A 20911-nucleotide genomic window follows, 5' to 3' on the forward strand; every position below is an offset into this window, starting at 1 on the left:
AAACAAGGTGGAGGCAGAAATGCATGAAACGCCATGTACCGCTCGAGAAACCTTCGTGTCATGTCCAGCATTGTGCGCATTAAATTGTGGGTGCTTGGTTGGTTGTGGTGGTGGGCTTTTGTTATTTTTGTGTTGGTTTTATTAGCTTTATGACTGCTTTTGCTTCATATGTGTGACACTGCTTTTTTGCCGAGATATTTTTTATTCCTCTGTTTGGTTTCAAAACCCATTTATGAGAAGCTAGTGCCGCAAGTACTTTATACGCACGGGATAAGAAGGGTCCTGCGATTACATGTATGCTGTCTTGTTTACATGCCGATTTCTTGCCACTGGCTGTGTTCGGAGCAATAATGCGCTGTCAGATGCTTGAGCTGAGTATCATAAGTGTGCCTCTTTTCCGTAAAATTAACAGTTGCTAGACTGCGCATGTCCTTCTTGTGCCGTTGTCGTTGCGCGGCCGTTCATTTCAAGTGTTACCTTGATTACCGCATGCATTAGTGATGAAAATCGTAATAAAACGCATTTAAGCAAGAACACCTGCATCCTATATAAGTATCGCCAATGTGTTCTCTGTCAAGCAGATTCAGGCAATGGCGTTAAGAAAGTCGAATGCCGTGAAAAAGTAAACGGCTGCAAGGTTCATTCGCTTGGTGTCATCCGCCTTTAAAGAGAGTTCCAAGAGCGGGAGATTTTCATTCACACGCTTTACATTACACAGTTGTCGTGAAATGTGCATATGTATCTCTTCCCACGTTTACTCACAAATGATGCAAAGTGCCCGATCCTTTTGGAGCTTTTGCCATGCATCAACGCACGAAGGTGGCGGCATCGCGGTGAACGAAAGCTCGAGTGACTCCTTGTCGTATGCAGCTCCTTGAATAAAGTGCCTTGAAATCAGGTTCAAAAGCAGAAGTTTAAAACCGAAACTCTGAGAGCGTTTATTCAGTTCACTCGTGAACATGTTCGCAATCGTCCGATATTAAAAGAAATGACCACAATCAGTATGCTAAAGATTAAAAAGTGTGTTTAAAACATTGAAAATAACTGCCGCAGTTTTCCGAATTCAAACTCAAACGCCTGTGGAAGCTGCGACTAGACGTCGTAACAACCACGTACCCACCGTTCCCGCAGGGGCACGATTGCCATCGCATTTCGTACATCGCGTGTATGGGCCGCACCCTGAAAATTGCCCCCCCCCCCCCCCCCCCCCCGCCACGCGTTGATACGGTATGTGCGAAGCCTTAACCTTTGGCAGACCACCAAGTGAAGCCGAAGTGAGAGTTGGTAGCATTTTTCTATACAGGAGCATATGCTTCCTTAGCTCCAGCTCAGGCAGTTTTTACCAGCTTGATACTTGGAGCAGATAGATGCAGGGAAACTAAAATTACCAAAATGGCACAAATGGAGCAGCTGGTCCGCCACTGCTACTTCCAATTGCAGCAGCTCAACTTAGCCACAGCAAAGCGCACTTTTATGAACTTTAATCGGGTCAAAGTATTTACAAATGAGTGCATACACAATTGTGACACAAAAACGAAGCAAAGCTAGGGCAAATGAAATTTTGTACACTGAACTTGACCATGTGACACTAGAAACCAGAGAAAGTGGAAGTTCTGATACAGAACTTCAAACTCCCTGCTAACAAAAACTGCAACACGTTTTAAGGGCACAATTAGAATACAACTATTTTCAAAGTGCTCCTGGAACAGCACTTGCCTGCAGGTGGGCCAGAGGAAATACCGCAGTCATACATCTAATGGAGGACGCCAGTTTGAAACCTAAACCACCTCTCACACAATTAGGAAAACAAGTGATGAAAGAACTCAAATTTGTGTTGTGTGCACAAGTACAGTCCTTTCCAGCAGAGAGAAAGACCTTCCAATGAAACATGAAGAGGGCATAAGCATGAAATCTAGTACACTGAAGAATGTAATAAGGCAGCCACAGAGACTGGGTCACTCGGGCGACTTGCTCCGAGACTTCTCGCGACTTTCATCGATGATCTCATAGGGCGACCTGTCCCGGCTTTTGCCTTTGCTGCCAAGGTGTGAAGACTGAGAACGAGAACGTGACCTGCTGTAGGACCTTGACCTGAAAGAAAATTGCAATGGCAAGAGTGGTATATATTCACTACAGGCTCACCCATAAGACACCAAAAAAGTAATCTACACAATGCATAGATATGCACTGAAATCTTGTCAATTCAAACTAGGAGCCTGGTCCCGGCTGACAACCATTCGCGATTTGGACATGGGCAGGCTCACACCGGTTAATTTGAATGGGGACGTCAGGCAGTACGACCCGTGCAGCCAGCAATTATCCAAATAAACCTTCCCATATCTGAACTGCATGAAACAGTAGTGCCGTCGGGAGTGCGCACTATCAGAGGCTCTACTACACTGAGAAGTTCCCAACTGCTGAAACTTAGCCCCGCTGCATAGTTTCCATTCACTTTTCTTATCCTGCAGCTGCAAATCGGGCACGTGCATTAGCCAGTCGTGCCATTTCGGACGCTGCTTGGCATATCACTGGTGTTATTTTATGCAAAAAAAAAAGCCAGTGTCGGCATTACTGGACAATCTAATAGGGCGAGGTTGACCGATACATGAGGGTTCCATAAATGGCACCAGCCACACCAGTGGCACATAGAAGGAACACGCCAAATGCCATTTCCCCCCTTGCCCTCTTATAAAACACTGAGCAGACTACCTGCTGTAGGCATATCTCAAGCCGTGATGCACTACACCCTACTGCTGTAGAGCAGAACTCCTCAACAGCAAAGTCACTCTGTATATCCATAGGTCGGCGAACTCACTCAAGCTCATTTCAGATCATGATCAGAGCCCTGTTCAGACCGGCAGTGTGTGGGCCTATCAAATCAAACAAGTCCCTGATGCGAGGGTGAACAATCCCATGATCCCAACTGAATCCACGATGCACGAGTTTGTAATGTTCATAAAGGAGAGTTTCCTGTGCACTCGAAATACTGAATACTCTTTTGATCAAAATGATGTAAAGCAAGTTCACTGATTCGTGGTAGTATAATTTTTGTGGCTGCTGAACTCTAGAACATTACTAAAAGGCGAGAAAAATCTAAAAGCCCCACTTGGTCTCGTTAGATATTAGCTGTGGCTTGCTGTATAACGGTTGCTCTAATTCCTTTGCAGTTGTTTTCATTGATAGCAGAATTTGCGCAGCGGTCTTCGCTCTGTCCTGCGAGCGGCAAGCCTGGGAGCTAGCTGCAGTTAAGAGCTCATCGCAATACCATATCTTTAATACCCTTTTTTCGAATTTTAGATGCGTAACTTTTGCCGTTGGGCGTAAAAACGATTCAGCTGTCAGATGTGTGAGCTTACAGGAGTCCCCAAGTCAAGCTGAGCCTGTGTGAGTCATTAGTCGAAATGAGTGAGCCTAAATGAGTGAGTGAGTGAGCCTGGACCTCTGAGTGAGCCCGTGGGTCTACCAAACTGTTGTGAGTGAGCCTGAGTGAGCATTTGCAGAGGTATGGGTGCATCAGTTGTGGGTGACTGCACAGCTCTGAGGATGCTTATTAAAAATGTCTTGCTTTATAAGCAACAGTGGGCCTCTCCGATTATCCGTCTCTGGCTGCCAGTGGCTGCTGCTCCGCACACTTCTGGTGGCTGCCAGCACGAGATTGTGATGGCAGCACTTGGGCAGCTAGCAGATGAAGGAGAGGTGGTATGTTAGCGGAAGCACAAGTGGTTCTTCATGTCTGTTCGATACCCAGTGCAATGCAACCCCTCTTTTTGACCAGACCATGGTGCATAGTCTGTCGCCTGTAATGACTCTTCTTGCGGTACTTCTCTGTTTTGCATGCATGTGTGCAATCACCACCTAGCAAGCACAAATGCGCACTTTATATTACGATAGCATGATTCACAAAATATTTCGGCGGTTAATTTCGTGCACTCAGCCGATATTGTGCTCGAAGCCTTTCATTAGAGCAGCCAGATTCCAGCTTTGAGCATGCACCCAGACGCACGCATGTGGTGAACGTACAGGGCACAGTGGGGAACTGGGAGCACGTGGCCGCCCCACTTTGGGTGTGCGTGCATGCATGCATGCAGCCGCAGAGGTCTTCACATATCTGGAGCAATTCTCCAACATTCCGAAAAGTGGCAATGCACTTGACAAAATCTCGAAAATTTGTCAGTCATCCACACAAACAAAATTACTGTGATCCAAAATATTCGGCAGTTGGTTTTTCTTTGAAGGGCATTCAATGATTTGAAACATTTTTCTTCTGGTGTCTTGAAAGCTGAATAAATGAGATTTTACTCATACTAAACAAGTTTGTTACTTGCCTTCTAGGAGAGTAGCTCTGCCTCCTCCTGTCCCGTGACCGTGAACGAGACCTACTGTAAGAGTGCCTGCGGCTGCGCCTGGAAAACATGCGTTACAAATTGTCAGTTGTCACAAAATCTACTTCCCTTACTGTGAGGCAGCAAAACTATCAACAACATTAGACATCAAAAAGGTCATTCACACCACAATGTTGTGGATACTGCAAGCAAATTCGCTTTAGCTAAAAGTTATAGTTTAAGGTGGCTCAAAAGGATGGACAAGTTTCTCTTTAATGTGTTCTTTATCGCAAACACTGAGTATTGCCCCAGGACGCGTCCAGGGGCAACACACCATGGATACGCAATACGCCATAGCTGCCACATCCCTCGCCCTCCCCAAAGCAAGCATGACACTGTCTACAATAACATGTTTGCCACGAACACAAGCACTCATCATAAGCTGCTGCGAAGACAACCTTCAGGAGTGACAAGAAAAGATGAGGACAAACAACAAGTGACTTGGCTTTACCAGAACTGTTCGCACCTGTTGAGCAAAACCCACAGAGCCAATGGTGTTCACACAGACGCAGTATTTGGAAAGCAATCTATTTGTAGAAGTTACAAGGGCACCGAACATCAATAGGTGCTACAAGCATCAGACAGCCTAGCAGCAAGACGTCCATCATGCAGACATGCCTGTGTCAGTGGGTTCTACCATTGCTGGCTCTGACACAGTGTTGCATGCCCTGCAGACGCTGTTGGCTTTCATCAGGTGCTTGGTGTCAATGGTGTCACAAGTCAGCTGCACAATAAGTATTCACCTGGGGCTTCGGTCACGGACATATGGAGATCGACTTCGTGATCGCCGCCTGCCACGATCCTCATGCCGCCCATGGCCGTATGGAGAGCGGGTTCTGCGCATCCGCTCCCTTCCTCTCATCTCCGACGGGGCTGGAGGGCAAAAGACGCAAAAGGTAATGCCACTTCAGCCCCTTCCTGGCACAGAGGGCTGGGTTTCCCTCAAATGAGCCACCGGCAATGTCACAAACTGCAAAATTAAAAACAAACTCCACCAAATCCCAGGAAGAAAGCTGACAACCAAACTACACTCAAACCTGCTTTATGAACGTTCATTTGCACAATTACAATGCTCATGCAACACATTACTGCACTCTTGCCTCATTACGACTGATCCAGTTTTAAGGAAACTAAAGGGAAATAAACTATTACACAAGAACACTACCAATATTTTTCTATGCAGGAAGGTGGCTACACTGCTGAGAAAACTACAAAATCAAGTCCTGAAACCCTTACAGATTCAAAGTTCCTGCGAAAAAGTGGAGCATCTGACTGGATTAATTGCAATGACCAGAAACATTGCCGGAAACCACAAGTCGACAGCTCAGTGGTCACTGCGGCAGGCTGCCTCTGCCACTATTACGTTCAGGGCTCTCCACTGAATCTTGTAGCAACTGGTAAGCTCCATGGGTGCCAAAAAACTATACTAAACACCACTGTAAGTTGACCTATTTTAACTTACAATTGAAGAGAAAGCATGACACCCAAAGATAAGACATATCAAGGATGCTACCACATGGTTGCAATTTCATGTTTGCACTGCGGCTCTACCTAATAGCATTGGGCTATTTTGCAATCTTGTTCGGAATAATTTTTTTTATCTTTACCTGCACACCTGGTGCTCATGGGAATGGTTGATAAAGGGCCGCTGCTCCAATCGTGGAGGCCCTGCCATCACTTCCGGCTACTGTCTGCAGCCGATGGAAAAGTTTCCCCTCGGCTCTATTTCACACAGCGGCCATGCTTTACCAGTTTTTACTGTCGCGCTTAGGGTCCAGTAAACATTTGGTGCTCCTTCACAGCTACACTGGAGACGAGTTCATTTCTGCGACACAAAGAATGACAGCCAATATTTTGGGACTAGTGATTTAGGTGTCACGGCTGCTGAACGCCTTTTCACAATAACCTAATGCGTCAGTTCTTCACGCACACACTTTTCAGGCAATCATCGCATGACTCCGCCGAAGCACCGAGTCCAGGAAGCTGTCAATGGACGTGTAAACCATGCTTTTCCTCATCTGCAACAGCTCCTCAACTTTCTCCTCAGCACTGCTGGCTTGTTCCTTAAAGACGAGTAAAAAGCTTGTCCAAATATACTCAACTGAAATAATCTCGGTATGCCAACATAGCCGCCCCATAAGGTGCACTCTCCACCCAATTTTTCACGAGCGTAGTAGAGTGCTTCGGGTCGTAATTTTGTTGAAACACCTAAATAATTTACAGCATATGGAAGCATAACCTGATCAAGAATGGTCATGGTACCTTGAATTCAGTCAAGAAGACAAACTCCACGATTTGAGAATCAGCCCTGTACTACCAAGTGTGCCTCTGTGGTTACTAACACAGGGTCCATGCTGGTTTTCAGCCATGAAATTCAAGGATTTTTAGAAACGCAGCATTTTATTAAAGAAACATTTCTTACATCTCGCGTATCTAGCATTTATTGCACAAGAGATGAACCGATCTTGAGGGCCGTTTACCAATAAAGAGTTGCTAGTAAGAGCGGTAACTGCGATAACAAATTTCTGCTGTTTCTACCCGCAGCTGCACCTCACATCTGTCCTGCGTCTGCAAGCTTTGTTGGAAGCGTTGTGGAACTTGACCACATCTTTATTTTATTATAAGCAAGCTGATGGATTTGACATCTAGCCGCAACAAAAGCAGACCTTCCATTCAGCTCTGGCCGCTTTAGACGCGCCGTCAGCTGTGGTGTCGGTGCGAAACAGTCTACGCCTAGCAACGACTACAGCGGCCAAGCAGCAGCGTAGTCCGTTGCCAGACATGCCAGCACACGGCATCATTGCGAAATGAATGGCACCTGAGCCAGCATGCTCAGTCTTTACTCGAAATCATTCTAATAACAAAGCTGTTTCGACTTTTCTGGTGCGAACTTTATGTATGTATAGCGAGCCAAGTGGCGCTCGATCACTGTTGCCCGCAGGAAGGAAAATTTCCAGCATGGCAGCACAGCTGTGGACGATGCTGAAGCCCCTATAAATTTCCTTTCTTTATGGTGGACAGAAAATCTTACAGAATGGCTTTAGGTGAATCCTGTGTTGCGTTAGCGGAGCGACACACGCGTGCTTGCCGACTGCCGGTGAACCGTTTGCGTCACAACTGTGTAGGCTCCCTACGCTTATGGTGCATCAGGTTCTGTGCCAGAAACGCGTTTGCACTGTGTCTCTTTGCTTCGCGCCCAAACCTTGCTCTTGGGGCAGGCTATGGGGTGACGGTAGCCATGTGCGGCATCGGGCGGACAGTGGGGCTTCGTCAGCGCTTACGCAAAGCTCTTGCCGAAGGGACAGCGATCAAAGCCGCAGAGGAGTTCCGGTCAAGTTATATCCAACAAGATAAATTGTGAAGAAAAAAATTTAAAAGGATACTAGCGTTTTTCCATGGCCCCTCCCTCACCACACCAGAATTCAAGGGTTTTCAAGGACCCGCATGGACCCTGTAACACATTACTAACACAATGTGGAGGTACTGAGGTCCAAATGGATAAATACGCCCACTATACTCCGTTTCATAAGAGGTTGCAGCACTGTCAATCGTAGAGCTCTCATCCAATCAGGGCTGCAGAAGTACAGCAAATAGACCCTCATAATTTAAACTCAAAACTATTTTTCGAACCATGAAGACATTAAAAACATGGTTTGGACTGACATTCAAGTACAGCGTGCGTGTCAACAGCAGAGGAATTAAAGCCTGCACAGACAGCTCTGTGGAGGATTGTAGTGAGGCCACCCAAGTCTTGTGTTGCCTGTGTGCCGTCCATCGAATGTCTGCAGACTCCCCAAGCTGGCGAAGCAGCTTTAATTACAACGTTCCTGAAGTGCTCCACGTCGAGTATGGAAGCAGTCAAGTTTGAACTCGCTCATCAAAAGGATTGCAAAACTCACCCAGTGAACAAGCGAAAGCTCTACCAGTGGACAATGCAGACTGAGAAGCTGGGCATAATGTCACGGAAGAAGTGTTCCAGCAGAAAAGGCCATAAGTGGACGAACAAGCTGGACGATTTTGACCTGAGCATGTAGTGAAGGGGGGGGGGGGGGGGGGGGGGGGGGTGCGCAATTTCAGAGGTGAAATGCCATCGCTAAGGCTTGCTATGTATGAAACGGAGTATACACAAGCCCGGCTGTCTGGAAAAGGTGTAGCATGGAGTAGAGACATGATATGGGCGGAGCCCATGAAGCGTTCGACAGCATAAATACGGGCAAGGACCAATATTGTGTGGACTTGTTGCTGGTCACCTTGTGCGCCTGCCACCCTACAATTACCAGCCGATCTTGTTTGAAGCGACATCAAGGATTTCCTCGTGAGCACAAATGAGACATTTAAGCTGCAAAATGCAGGCCTCTGGGCAAGGCCTCTGGCTGGGCAAGGCATCATGCAAGTGACTGCTGACATGTGGAAGAGCTACGTGGAGCATGCACTCAAACAGGAAGATGCGATGAGTAAACTGGACCAAATCATTGACAATGTGAACATGATTGGTTTGGTTTATGGGGTTTAACGTCCCAAAGCGACTAAGGCTATGAGAGACGCCGTAGTGGAGGGCTCCGGAAATTTCGACCACCTGGGGTTCTTTAACGTGCACTGGCATCGCACAGTACACGGGCCTCTAGAATTTCTCCTCCAAAGAAATTCTAGCCGCGGCGGCCGGGATCGAACCCGCGTCTTTTGGGTCAGCAGCCGAGCACCATAACCGCTGAGCCACCGCGGCGGCCAATGTGAACATGAGAATGTCTAAAATGAGCTATTGCAAACGCCGTGGTGGAGGGCTCCGAATCAACTGCTTGTGCGGATAAAAATTGCACAGCACACAGGCTTGTTTTGCATTTCACCTTCATTGATAAGCGGCTGCCACGACCTGTATTCAACCCAGCTTCCATGAGCAGTGGCTAAGTAAATGCTTAAATACAAGTGGCAGGAACATCAAAAACAGCTCTGATACAAAATGGTGATGACTAAAAAAAGTTGGGCCAGTCCCCTTCGAACAGGATTCACCCGTCCAAAAACAAAAATAACAATACACGAACTACCATCTGCTACAGAAAAAAAAAAAAGGCTTAAACTTGTACACCCTGTTGACATAAATGAGCCACGAGGGCTACAGACACCTATGAACACAATTATATAGTGCACTCCATCCTGATTGGCTCAGGGTGCCCCTGCCTTCCAGTGCTGCAAACAGCTTGTGAAACGGAATATAGGCCACACCACTTGACACATTGTTTGCAATTGGGCAGCCACGAGACAGCACACTGGTCAGACATGGGAATGAGACAATCAAGTGCACAGCTACAACCTTGCTTACTGGAATAGCTCAGAGCCACCAATAAGCAATTGAACACAGCAAGGGCACGAACAGCTGAAATACAAGGCATTGGACTGCTGATGGCAATTCATCTGTCACGCGTGTGCCAACATCTGTGGGTTCTACCTTCACAGGCTGCGGTGTATATGGCACACCATGCAGACGCAAGGTGTGGTTGATGGTTCATGCTGGTTTAACATCGTAAAGTGACTCAGGCTATAAGGGATGCCGTAGTGAAGGGCTCCGGAATAATTGGGGTTCTTTTAACGTGCACTATGTCGCACAGAACACAGGCCTCAGACATCACCACTGCCTGACCGGCATCACTCGTACAAACACACACCAATGCAGCACAAACCACAATGCAGCTAAACAGGATAATTTTATATACATAGCTTGCACATGATGTCACTCCCCCCCCCCCCCCCCCCCCCCATCAAGCGCTTGCGGCCATGCTGCCGAACCATTCGGCCGTCCGCCCGTCCACTACTGCGATGGTATTCTTTAGGGTGCGATGCCACAAAGGAATGAGCCGTTCAGTGCAGGCTACTAAAATTTGATCGGCACGCGTATGCTACGCAGACTGAAAATCTGCAACGATATGGGTCCGTACACACGACGATGGGCGTTCATGAGTTCCCTGAAGTGACCCACGGCGATATTGTGTACTCTTCCAGCTTTGTGACGTTGGAAGAAATGAGAGCATCCAAATAACTGGAGGCACACAAGGATTTCCTCAGCGCTTAATTTGAGCAAGCCACAGCCCACGCTGATTCGTACTGAGTCTTGGAGCGCTCGCACTTGCATGCCTACGATTATCTTATGAGTGCAGAAGTTTGTGTTAATTGGCTACTTCTTTCGCCTAGAGCTGTCACTACGGTTGGAGCAGCCAAGAGTGGCACATAAAACCGTATCGAAGCTATGGATGGACAAAAACCAACACGATGCAAACTAACAGAGGCGGCGGTAGGCTGGAGGTGGTCTGGCGGTGGTTCGGCAGCATGGCTAACTCGCATCCTGCGGCTATAGAATATACACACCGCCAAACAAGTACAAGATAAAAAGTTGTAGCTTACTTTTCCTGTCCCCTTGGGCAAATTCGATCTCCAGCTCACGACCGTAGAACCGAGTGCGGTCCAGTGAGTACATGGCATCTTCAGCGTCTCTGAGATCTTCAAACGTGGTTCAGTTAAGGAAGCCAGCGAGCACCATTTTTGGCAAGAGAGCACTACACCGAAAGAAGCTCTGTGCGGATGGACGGTGTCAAGACAAGAAGCATGGGGAGAAAAGGCAACAGAACCACCAGGATACTGTCGACTATACCTGATCCCGCGTGTCTGTGTGGCTTTACACCTCTCGGCGCTTGTCGCTTTGAAAATGCTCGAAACCCTTGCTTGGCTCTTGCCCTTGCACGCCAGATTTCATGCACACGGCCCTAAAGCAGAACTTGTTCTTGCCCGCTGTTCTGTAAGCGCTTGTATGCCGCCGCCCTCTCTCCAACGTGCTAGATGATCTTGGGCATCTTTACAAGTTAACTTTACTTGGCACACTTGGTACCTTGAACGTCTGGTAGAACAATTAAAAAACATCAATCACACACATGAATATATATATATGTATATACAAAACACAAATAACAATGCAAGCACTGCTCAGCTTTGGTCAGGGGCCACAATGTGAAGGCATGTGCAATGCAGCAGCTCAACTAATACCTGTGCTACACGGGTACGTTCAAATGACATCCGAGCCGAATGGCATTCGAAACTTGGAATGGCATTCGGACTCCGCAGTGCTACACGTCACTTTTCAAACGCATTCGAAAGCCTCGGCTCGTCTTCAGCGTACAACAACGGTCACATTAGTCCAACGACACTACCACGGTCGACGGAAGCATGTGATTACAGTTCACTACAATATGATTGTAGTAGAACAATTTGAGGCCAACAACGACGAATCCGATCGGCGGACGGTCAGCCTTCATGCCCTCGGGAGGTCGGCGCCCGAGCGAAAACACTGATGAGGAGACTGCGAATATATGCGCGTTTCTACGTTATCCGTATTGGAAATAAGCCCAACTAATGGCTATATTTCACATGTGCACACTTGAACACACACCAGTGATAAGCGCTAGCCAAATTAATGTTCGTCGTCGACGGCTCCCTTCGCTTCCACGACTAGGCCTAGCGAGTCCGCACGTGGTTGGGGTGAAGAGCGAATTTCGAAGTTTTGGCAAATGCAGAAGGACAACAGACATGAAATCTATTGCTTACATCGCAGGGCGTGCATAAGATGTGACCCAGACTGCCGAGCCGTGCTTTACGGCCAGCAGCAGTCGTCGCCGTCGCTAGCCTGTGGATAACAATTTAGGCAGATTCATTTAACGCAAACGGTCATGGCCGGCATGGATCCGACTAGCGTAACTTAAAGATGGCCGCCAGTTTAGTACCAATGTCGCCAGACTGCTTGCGTCCGAAAGTGCAGACGAGTTTGACGACCACAGTGTTGCTCTCAGCGAACGCACCGCGTCCACCCCCCTCCCCCCCACCCCCCACACACACTTCCTCCTCTCCACCTTCCGGACTACATAACGGGCACACCCACAAGCTCCGTTCCCTTTCAGATATCGTGTTGTTCGCTACGTAATGGGCGCGCCCGACTCACGGCCATGTCCGGCTGGCGTTGCATAATTCTAGAACGCTTTCGACCGCATTGGGCTGCTCTGCCACTACTGAAACACTGCCTATTCGCGGCCAGTACAGTCGGCATGCATAAGTGTCCGGCTGGCGTTGCATAATTCTAGAACGCTTCCGACCGCCTTGGGAGCTCAGAATAGGCAGTGTTTCAGTCGCGGCAGAGCAGTTGAGCCGAAATTCTGAGCTCCCAAGGCGTCGGAAGCGTTCTAGAATTATGCAACGCCAGCCGGACACGTATGCATGCCGACTGTACTGGCCGCGAATAGGCAGTGTTTCAGCCGTGGCAGAGCAGTTGAGCCGAAATTCTGAGCTCCCAAGGCGGTCGAAAGCGTTCTAGAATCATGCAACGCCAGCCGGACACGGCCGTGAGTCGGGCGCACCCATTACGTAGCGAACAACACGATATCTCAAAGGGGACGGAGAGAGCAAGCGCGCCCATTACGTAGTCTCCAACACGGTATATGAGGAGGAAGTGGGGGGGGGGGGGGGGGGGGGGGGGTGATCGCGGCGCGGTCGCTGAGAGCAACACTGTGGTCGTGAAACTCGTCCGCACTTTCGGACGCACGCAGTCTGGCAACATTGGTACTAAACTGGCGGCCATCTTTAAGTTACGCTAGCCGGATCCCTGCCCACCAAGGCATACTTCTGGATGTAGTAGTTTAAAATACAGTACTGGGCACGTCGGAGGTAGCCGGGACAATTAGCGAGTAGCGCCGGTCCTACGTGATGTGAACAACCTGGCTGTCAAGTGTTCTCAGGCGAGCGATCGCATCGGCGCTGTCCACAGATTGTCGCACTGCATGAACAAGCACGGGTACAACCGGTAAAATAGATCACGCGAACTAGTACTAGCTGTTCGTACGCAGCGACGGCTATTGGTCGGTTTCGCGTTTCGAACTCTGGAATGCCGTTGAACTTCGTGCAGCAGCGCAAGCTCGGCAGTCATTCGAAACACCCGTGTTGAAGGAGCAAAGCAGCTATACCGCACTGCCTGAACACTGTGCCCAAGGCAGCCCCACAAAAAAAGCATATTGCTGGGTTTCAGTCCACAAAGGATATTGCACGTATGCAAAACCCCGAGGCCTACGAGTGTAGTAGTCCACCGGTATATAGACATCGGTTAAGGGTCCATATTTACCAAATAAACTGCGCAGGTCGTCCGGTCTACAGTAGAAAAAATACCGAGGGGGGTAAAACTCATTCCTTCCAAAGCAAGCACCCTACAAACGAGAACTTTAGAGCAACCGAAGCTCCATGCACCTACAACTGCAACCACGACGCAATACGGCACGCAAACGTAACATTCTGGGATGTAGCGTTCACACAACACAGCCCTATACAGAACAATGCCTAATTGAATGTATAACATCCTCCCTTGGTAACGAATAATCAAACACGTGGCACAAGCTCACAGACAGACCACGTTTACAGACTGATGGCTAAGACATTTGAACACAGGCAATAAAATAGTCAACCGTACAGTCACCACACTCTGCGAACTAGGTGCACAATGAAAAAACGGCTGCAAAGCTCATTTCCTAGGATGACCGTTTGTGGCGTGCAAACAAAGGAAAAGTACAACCGCTAGGCCTACGTGATAAGGGCCGGGACGTAGCCGCTCATCTAAAAAAAAATCTGATAGCCATACTAAATAGCAACACTTAAATTACGCTAACACACGCAAAAAAGCTCAAACATCAAAAGCTACAGCCCAACGCAGACTCTACAAGTCTACGCAAAACCAGGTTAGCAAAGGAGCATGTCACGACGCAAGCCTAACCGATACAAAGACAAAATATTAAAATACTGCGCTGAAGGACACACCATACTGCGCTGCATAATAAGATCGCATACATACCTAGTGCCATCAGGCACATTTCTTATAAAAAGTGACGAGTTGGGAGGCCGCGAGTACCGCGACGACATTGTGCAGAGCGAACACTACCACCCTACGCCACGAAATTATGAGAAATGGCAGCAATGGCCCTCTGCCCAGCAGACAAAAAAGGAAAATAGGAAGCGGGGCAGCACCGTCGCTGCCAGTACAACGATTGACCGTCAGGCACCGCCACTGAACCATGCACTGAACCACGGTAGCGCCCCCCTCGACATAGAGTTTCTTACTATTACCTATTACCTAGAGGGAAAGCTGGCAAGCCGTCTATGGGAGTTTGCATAGAGGCCCCTCGTGACCACTTCTATGGCCCCTCCACATGGAGGAAAGAAAACTAAAATGTGGCGGAAGTGACGTCAAACTTTAGGCTTAAAAAGTCGGGCCACTAGCAACGTTGTCGTTGTTGCTAAGAAAACTCGGGCCACTAGCAACAGCGTACGGCGTCGTTAGCGTCGTTGTTGCTAGGGGCCCGAGTGTTTCTCGGTGGCGGTGGACGGGCTTTCGGCACGGTGTGTTCGGCCTTGCGTGTTAAAGTCTACATGCCTGGCGTCGTGAGGTTACGCACGCATCTAAGATTGCTTATAAATGCAGCAAATAACCGCTCATTTGATATTTTGTTCGTCAAACTTGGTGTCGTTACGCGGAGCGATCGATGCATTGAAATGAATCTCGCGAAAAGGTGGCACTCCGGAACCGCGCTTCGACACGCTAAGAAGCGTTGATTGTTTTGATCAGCGAACTTTCGCACCTCACCAAACAGCACAGAAACATGAAGCCGCTCTCGGCTTCCTCCTTGGCATAGCCTCCTTGGCATAGCCAGGGCCACGGTGGCCAGGGCGCCACCGCCGCGGTGCGCAGGAAACCGCGCTGGTTTCGGGCGCACCCCGGTGGCGTATTCGCCAACTGCAGCCTGTACAGCCACAAGGCTTGAAACCACGGTGAATTGATCACGGTGACTGAAGATTGTCACAACGGCTTACCTAAAAGGGATAATTATTCCCTAAATAATGCTTAAAAGTCTATACCAACCTATTGTTACTAACCATGTAATATTTAGTTTAAATTCAAAACTGATATTCCAGCGCTGTGAATAATCTGTGTAAAAGTATGCAGAAAATGTTTTGAAAATCTTAAACGGCGTTATATGCCACTAAGCATCACGATTTGCGACCTAAAAGGGGAAAAAATTGAAAAATGAAATAAAAAGAAAACAATAAAGTTACAGTACAGAGAGCGGAGTCGAATGGCCGACCTTCCATACGCAACGCGTGCCTCTAATCCACTACGCCATAGCAGCTTTTTTTTTTGTCTTTATTGCCTGTTTTGACAGATTACAACAGATCATAAACAGATGTTCTGCGCTGCACTCTCAAACATCAAGAGCGGACATGTGTTTCACTCGCGTGAGAAAATCAAAACTGTTTCAGGGAACACAACTCTCCCATCAACACGATAACTTCGTCTCCAAAACATAGCTCCTTGTACACTTCACGTAGCTTAAATATGTTTTCTTTGAAGTAATCGCGGACAGAACGCGCATCTTCATCACAGTGTCGTACAGCCATCCTGCTTCGCCAAATACTGTGCAGGCCAAGCAGGAAAATTACATCATATTTATAAAGATCCGCCTCAACGTCCAGGAATCGTATCCCATACGGCGTCAAGGGTAAATCTTTCTTTATTGTACGCTGGAGCACGTCCCAAAAGAGCAGCGCATCCCAGCAATCAATAAAGACGTGTTCTATTGACTCTGGTTTGTGACACAACAAGCAGTCAGCACCCCATGGTAGAAACAATCCGTTCTCCTCCATCCATGTTTTAAACGGCAACGTCCCAGTGTGTAACTTGAAGAAAAACGTCTTCACACCCACTGGCACCACCATTTTTCGTACTCTTTTTAAAACATTTCCTGCTTGGCCTCCACTATACAGAGATCGATAGATTGGCTCCGGATAGCAGCGATGTCAAGCCGTCGTTCTGAATGAATGTGTGCGTTCCAATACTCCCGAGTAGACGTCTACTTAGACCATAGAGTTTCTTACTATTACCTAGAGGGAAAGCTGGCAGCCCGTCTATGGGAGTTTGCATGGCGACCCCTCGAGACCACTTCAGCCCCCATGGGCGCTCAAAGCATCATGGGGCGGTGAGCTACTTGTTGCGGAACTGCAACTTTTGGACAAAAAATAATAGAAAAATAAAGCTGTTTGATAACTACAAACGCCCTAACATTCAATATCTTGTCTAATGATTGCAACAAACGAGCAGAAAAGCATTTAAGTGCAAAGTTTGCCCAAAATAAGAGACGACTCTTGGCCTAGTAATGAACACTATAAAAACTATTATTCCGTAATTAACAGGCGCACTTTTAAAAGTAAATATGTTTTCAAAAAAGATTTTGTTGCTTAAATACTATAAGAGGTTTTTTAATGGCATTTCGGAAAAGTGAAACCTTTTATTGGCGTCGTGTGTCGTCGCGGTTTCACTACTATGGGTTTTGCCCACTGCGTTCGCGCGAAAGTCGTCTGCGCACACACGAACAGCGTTTTCGGAATGAAACGTCTTAGTAGTGACGCTCCGTGTTCCTGAAAAACTACGACTGTGCCGCAACAAGTAGCTCACCGCCCCATGATGCTTTGGGCGTCCATGGTGGCTGAAGTGCAGCGCCGCCAGCTTTCCCTCTAGGTAACAGTAAGAAACTCTATGACTTAGACGCATGGAGGAAGGAAACCCCTTTTCCTTCTTTCCTCCATGCTTAGACGTCTTGCCGGTCAGCCGCCACGCTTTCCAATTTTCACGAAGCCGTCCAAGAAGACTGCTTCGCCGAAGTCCACATCGACATGGGCGTCCGGAGGGGGGGGCAAGGGGGGGCGGCTGCACCCCCCTGGAAAATCACTCACTCGAACCGTGAGTGATGGCCGCACGCCAGGGGCGGTGGTGCGCTCAGCCAAAATGGTAAAAGCAGCCCCGCTTCCACGCTTTGGGGCACATCTGCGAAATGCCGCGTCCGGGCGCGCGCCGTCCCGCCGTTTTCAAACCACGCCATCGTTAGCTCTACAAAAGGGCGACCTGTTGCAGACATGCAGCGGCACCGGCGAGCATGTATTTCGAGCCGTCTTGAGATGGGTGTCTGTTTCTTTGATCTCTAGAGAGATAGCGACACGGAGGCAGACAGTGCACAGGGCATGTTGTTTTCGCCTTCGTCGCTCGCTATAATCAGGATACGTTAGTACGCCGGCCACCGATGAATTCTTTAGGAGGGAGGGACAAATCAGCCGTGTCCACCCCCGCTTTGTCGGGCTGCTCAAGGGGCAAGCGGGCGATGTGTTGGCGCCGCCGCCGCTCAGTGTCTCCTCCGATGCACGGGAGAGCGCAGTTGAGTAGAAGCGCCGCTTTCAGAATCTTCGGCAAAGGGGATTAGCTGCTTTTGTTCACGGCGACGCAGTCTCCAGAGGCGCCCCCACACCAGCGTTCCTTGCGTCTTCTCCGAAAACCAGCGCCTTTGGTCAACGAAGCCCGATGGCGCCTGCCTGGCTCGCCTGTCACCTCTGGCTGGGCCTCAAATCCCAACAGCGCTTATGAACTGTGCGATGTCAGTGCATGGTAAAGAGATCCAGGTGGTCGGCATTATCCGGAACTCTGTACTACTCCGTCCCTCATAGCCTAAGTCGTTTTGGGGCTCTGAACCCCATAAAAACACAACAACAAATTTTCCGACCGTAGTGGCGAGTGTCCCTTCCCCTCGGAAGTCGCGCGGCGTTCCTTTCACCCCCAAAGTGCGCATTCCGGGATATTCCCTAGCACGTGTGCGCGCCTCTGTGTTTGTGCTTCGGTGTGTTTAGTGGCCGGTTGTCAACGAAGATGAGAACAACCACGACAGCGGACGAGAAAACGACGAGCGGCGAGCAGTGTGTGTGCGGTTGCTCGACTGTGCGGATGCGCGAGCAAGATGGACCGAGGTGTATGAAGCGGCGAGCGTGCATTTATCTTGTAAATAAGTTTTCGTTGTATATATAGTCACCTTCTGTTTTCAACGTACGCGTTCAACCGTTTTTCCAATCAATGTGTATGATGAGTGTGCACCGAGAGCGTGCAATGAAGCACGGAAATGAATTTATCACCCGTGTAATTACGCAATTCGCCCAGAAAAATCCGAGCCGCCTACACTTGCTGTTCAAGGAAGACTGACGAGGGACTGTAGTTGCGTGTTTGTGAACATATTGTGCTGTGTGCTGGTCACCAATCCGGCTGAGTCGAGAACCCGTATGCAGCAAGACTGAGCGCTCTTCTCCACGAAGTGACAGTATCTTTGCATTTTTTAGTAATTTTAATTGTTTCTTCGTTGATAAACTCCAATATATCTCTCCTAGCCACGCTTTAATTTGCTGTTTGTAATTTTTCTTTCATGTGTGTATTTCCCTTCTTTTTTATTTATATATAAATAAATGAATTTACTCCGCAAATAGCACCTTTTTGCTACGAACCCCCCCCCCCCCCCCCCCCTCCGGCGCCAAGAACCAATGGAGCCCCCCCCTGCAAAAAATTCTGCGGACGCCCTTGCACATCGATGCAGGCTAATGGTGTCTTCGGCTGACATGCACTGTCTCCGTGCCGGTGCGCAGGACGTGACGTCAAATACTACACGAGTGGCACGTCTCCTTGCACATCAGCCGGACGTGCGAAACACTCGCAGAGTGCCGTTGCTTTTTCTACCGCCTGTTAACCGAAGCCTCCGAGACTCTCGATGATCTCAGAGGCTATTCCTACGAGCGGCCGACGCCAACGAGCGCAGTCAAGTTTGTACAATTAGCAACAACCTCTTCAGAACAGTGCAGTACTGCGCTTGTAACAGGCGTTGATAGAATCGGCGGGAAACGTGGGACCCACGAGCCTGCTCGTGAGATACTGCGATTAATTATGGGGGCGCAGGTTTGTAAGACGCCACACCAAGGCGCTATGCTTGCCGGTTGCGATGCATACGCCTTTAGAGCTTCAAGGGTCAGTCTACTGAATTTTATCGACCATATTTTCTTTGCGGCAACCGATAGCTCTTTACTCAAATTACCGTTTAGCCAGCTGTGGTGCCAAGGAGTGCGGTAGAACATTTTAAAATAGAATTTATTAATGTGGGAACACATCTGTATGAGATGGTAGTCTCATCTGGCAACCATCTGGATTTCCGCCGCGCGGCGACAAACATGGCGGCGCCCGTCGAAGCCGGACCTCTCGCTTCGGACTGAATTCTCGTTGTTGCTGCCTTTTTCAGTGCGTTCACTGGCCAAAATGGGGCGCCTGTCTTTCGCTTCGTCTCATCTCGCCTGTAAGAAAACATATAAGAGATAAATTTGCTTTATTTTAATAATTAGAGTGACGATTCTGCCGCTCTTAGGCTTAAGTGGAGAGTCGGTTTGTTTACAGCAATGGTTCCCGTCCTGACGACCAGATGGCGCCACTATAGGCTGAGTTTATTTTTGCGTCTCTGCTAGCATACGCTGAACTAAAAGTGGGAATGTGCCTGCGTTTTGCGTACATGTAACTATAAATATTCATGTGATTTACAGAAAAAGCGAGCGGTACGCCTTCTACAGTTTACTAGAACAAAACGTGCGTTTCTCTGACATTGGGGCATACAAATGGTACGTAGTATATTCACTTATGCTTCTACAAAAAAAGACTACCACTTTCTTGAACAAAATGAACGTTTGGGGTCGCCACCATGCTTTTTACGCGACTTTTAACGCCGAAATAAAATATAAATTCCTGCCTATACCAGGCGCAGACCCCTCGTTATTGATGTTATAGGGTGCCAACTACCAGAATATGCCATTATTTATACACTCATCTCGGTGAGTAGACTGACCCTTTCAGCTAGAGTAACTTCCGAAAATATCAGCAAGTGAGTCTCAATCCACTAAGCGCCCCACATTGTCGCTTTATTGATATCCTTTAACCTGCGCATACGTTGGCAAAAAGTACGATGTTATAAAGTGCACGCATGCCGGATGAACAGCATATGCCGTTCGATGCAACAGATAAGGCAGAACTTGCAAGACCAAAATATTGACAAACCTTTAATTTCCTCATAACGGAAGGCACATGGCTCGCCGGCCGGTGGCTGCGTGATTGCAGCGCGAATAACTGCATTGCAGCTGCTATGATTTCAACATTTCTTTAAAATGTGCCTACTTGTAATGCTTCGTCCGTTTTTCCTCTTCGTCGATGCGGCGTCAACCAACGAGAGTGAACAGCGTCGTCTGCTAGCGCGCACTGCACGACGGGATTGCGCCGCGCTCCACCGTCGGTCTCCACGGTGGCGCGGTGGCGCGCACGCGTGTCGTGCTCGTCCCACCCGAATGTACGGCACTGCACGAGTGGCATCCAGCCGAACGTGGGGCACCGCACGAGTGCGTAGAAAACTCCACGAGTGCCGTCAGCCGAAGACACCATTACTTCCTGTCTAAAGATGGCGGAGCAGCTGGTGCAGTCGGAGCTGAGTGAGCCGTGCTCTTGGCGGGCACTGGAGGCCCGGAGACGCACCATCTTTCAAGTGTCAGTAATTCCGTTAAGTTGATTTTTATAGGAACTGGCGGCAAATAAAGCCGTCTTTGTGGACCTACGATTATATTTG

General features: G+C 48.6%; 1 protein-coding gene and 1 long non-coding RNA gene across 2 annotated transcripts in view; both read right to left on the reverse strand.

Annotated features, from left to right (window-relative positions):
• The window catches only part of LOC149349366 (uncharacterized), an 85325-nt gene that overhangs the window by 23394 nt on the left and 41020 nt on the right, over nucleotides 1-20911 (reverse strand). The window lies entirely within an intron of this gene.
• LOC149349367 (serine/arginine-rich splicing factor 12-like) lies at nucleotides 1467-14407 on the reverse strand. Its single transcript, XM_089578283.1, has 6 exons — nucleotides 14251-14407; nucleotides 13452-13556; nucleotides 10776-10879; nucleotides 5126-5255; nucleotides 4326-4403; nucleotides 1467-2091 (listed from the first exon to the last, which is right to left on the reverse strand). The coding sequence occupies exons 1-6, from the start codon at nucleotides 14316-14318 to the stop codon at nucleotides 1956-1958; spliced, it is 621 nt and encodes a 206-aa protein (XP_089434409.1). The 5' UTR covers nucleotides 14319-14407; the 3' UTR covers nucleotides 1467-1955.

This window comes from Amblyomma mixtum, chromosome 3 (genome assembly GCF_055824585.1).
Source record: "Amblyomma mixtum isolate Tamu chromosome 3, ASM5582458v1, whole genome shotgun sequence".
Taxonomy (NCBI): domain Eukaryota; kingdom Metazoa; phylum Arthropoda; class Arachnida; order Ixodida; family Ixodidae; genus Amblyomma; species Amblyomma mixtum.

What these genes read in the sequence shown, in the direction of transcription:
- LOC149349367 (XM_089578283.1), bottom strand. Translation starts at nt 14,318, where the DNA reads ATGTCGTCGCGGTACTCGCGGCCTCCCAACTCGTCACTTTTTATAAGA. An exon ending in AATGTGCCTGATGGCACTAG is followed by an intron (nt 13,557 to 14,250) that starts GTATGTATGCGA and finishes TTTCTACTGTAG; the next exon opens with ACCGGACGACCTGCGCAGTT. An exon ending in GTCCGTGACCGAAGCCCCAG is followed by an intron (nt 4,404 to 5,125) that starts GTGAATACTTAT and finishes CATGTTTTCCAG; the next exon opens with GCGCAGCCGCAGGCACTCTT.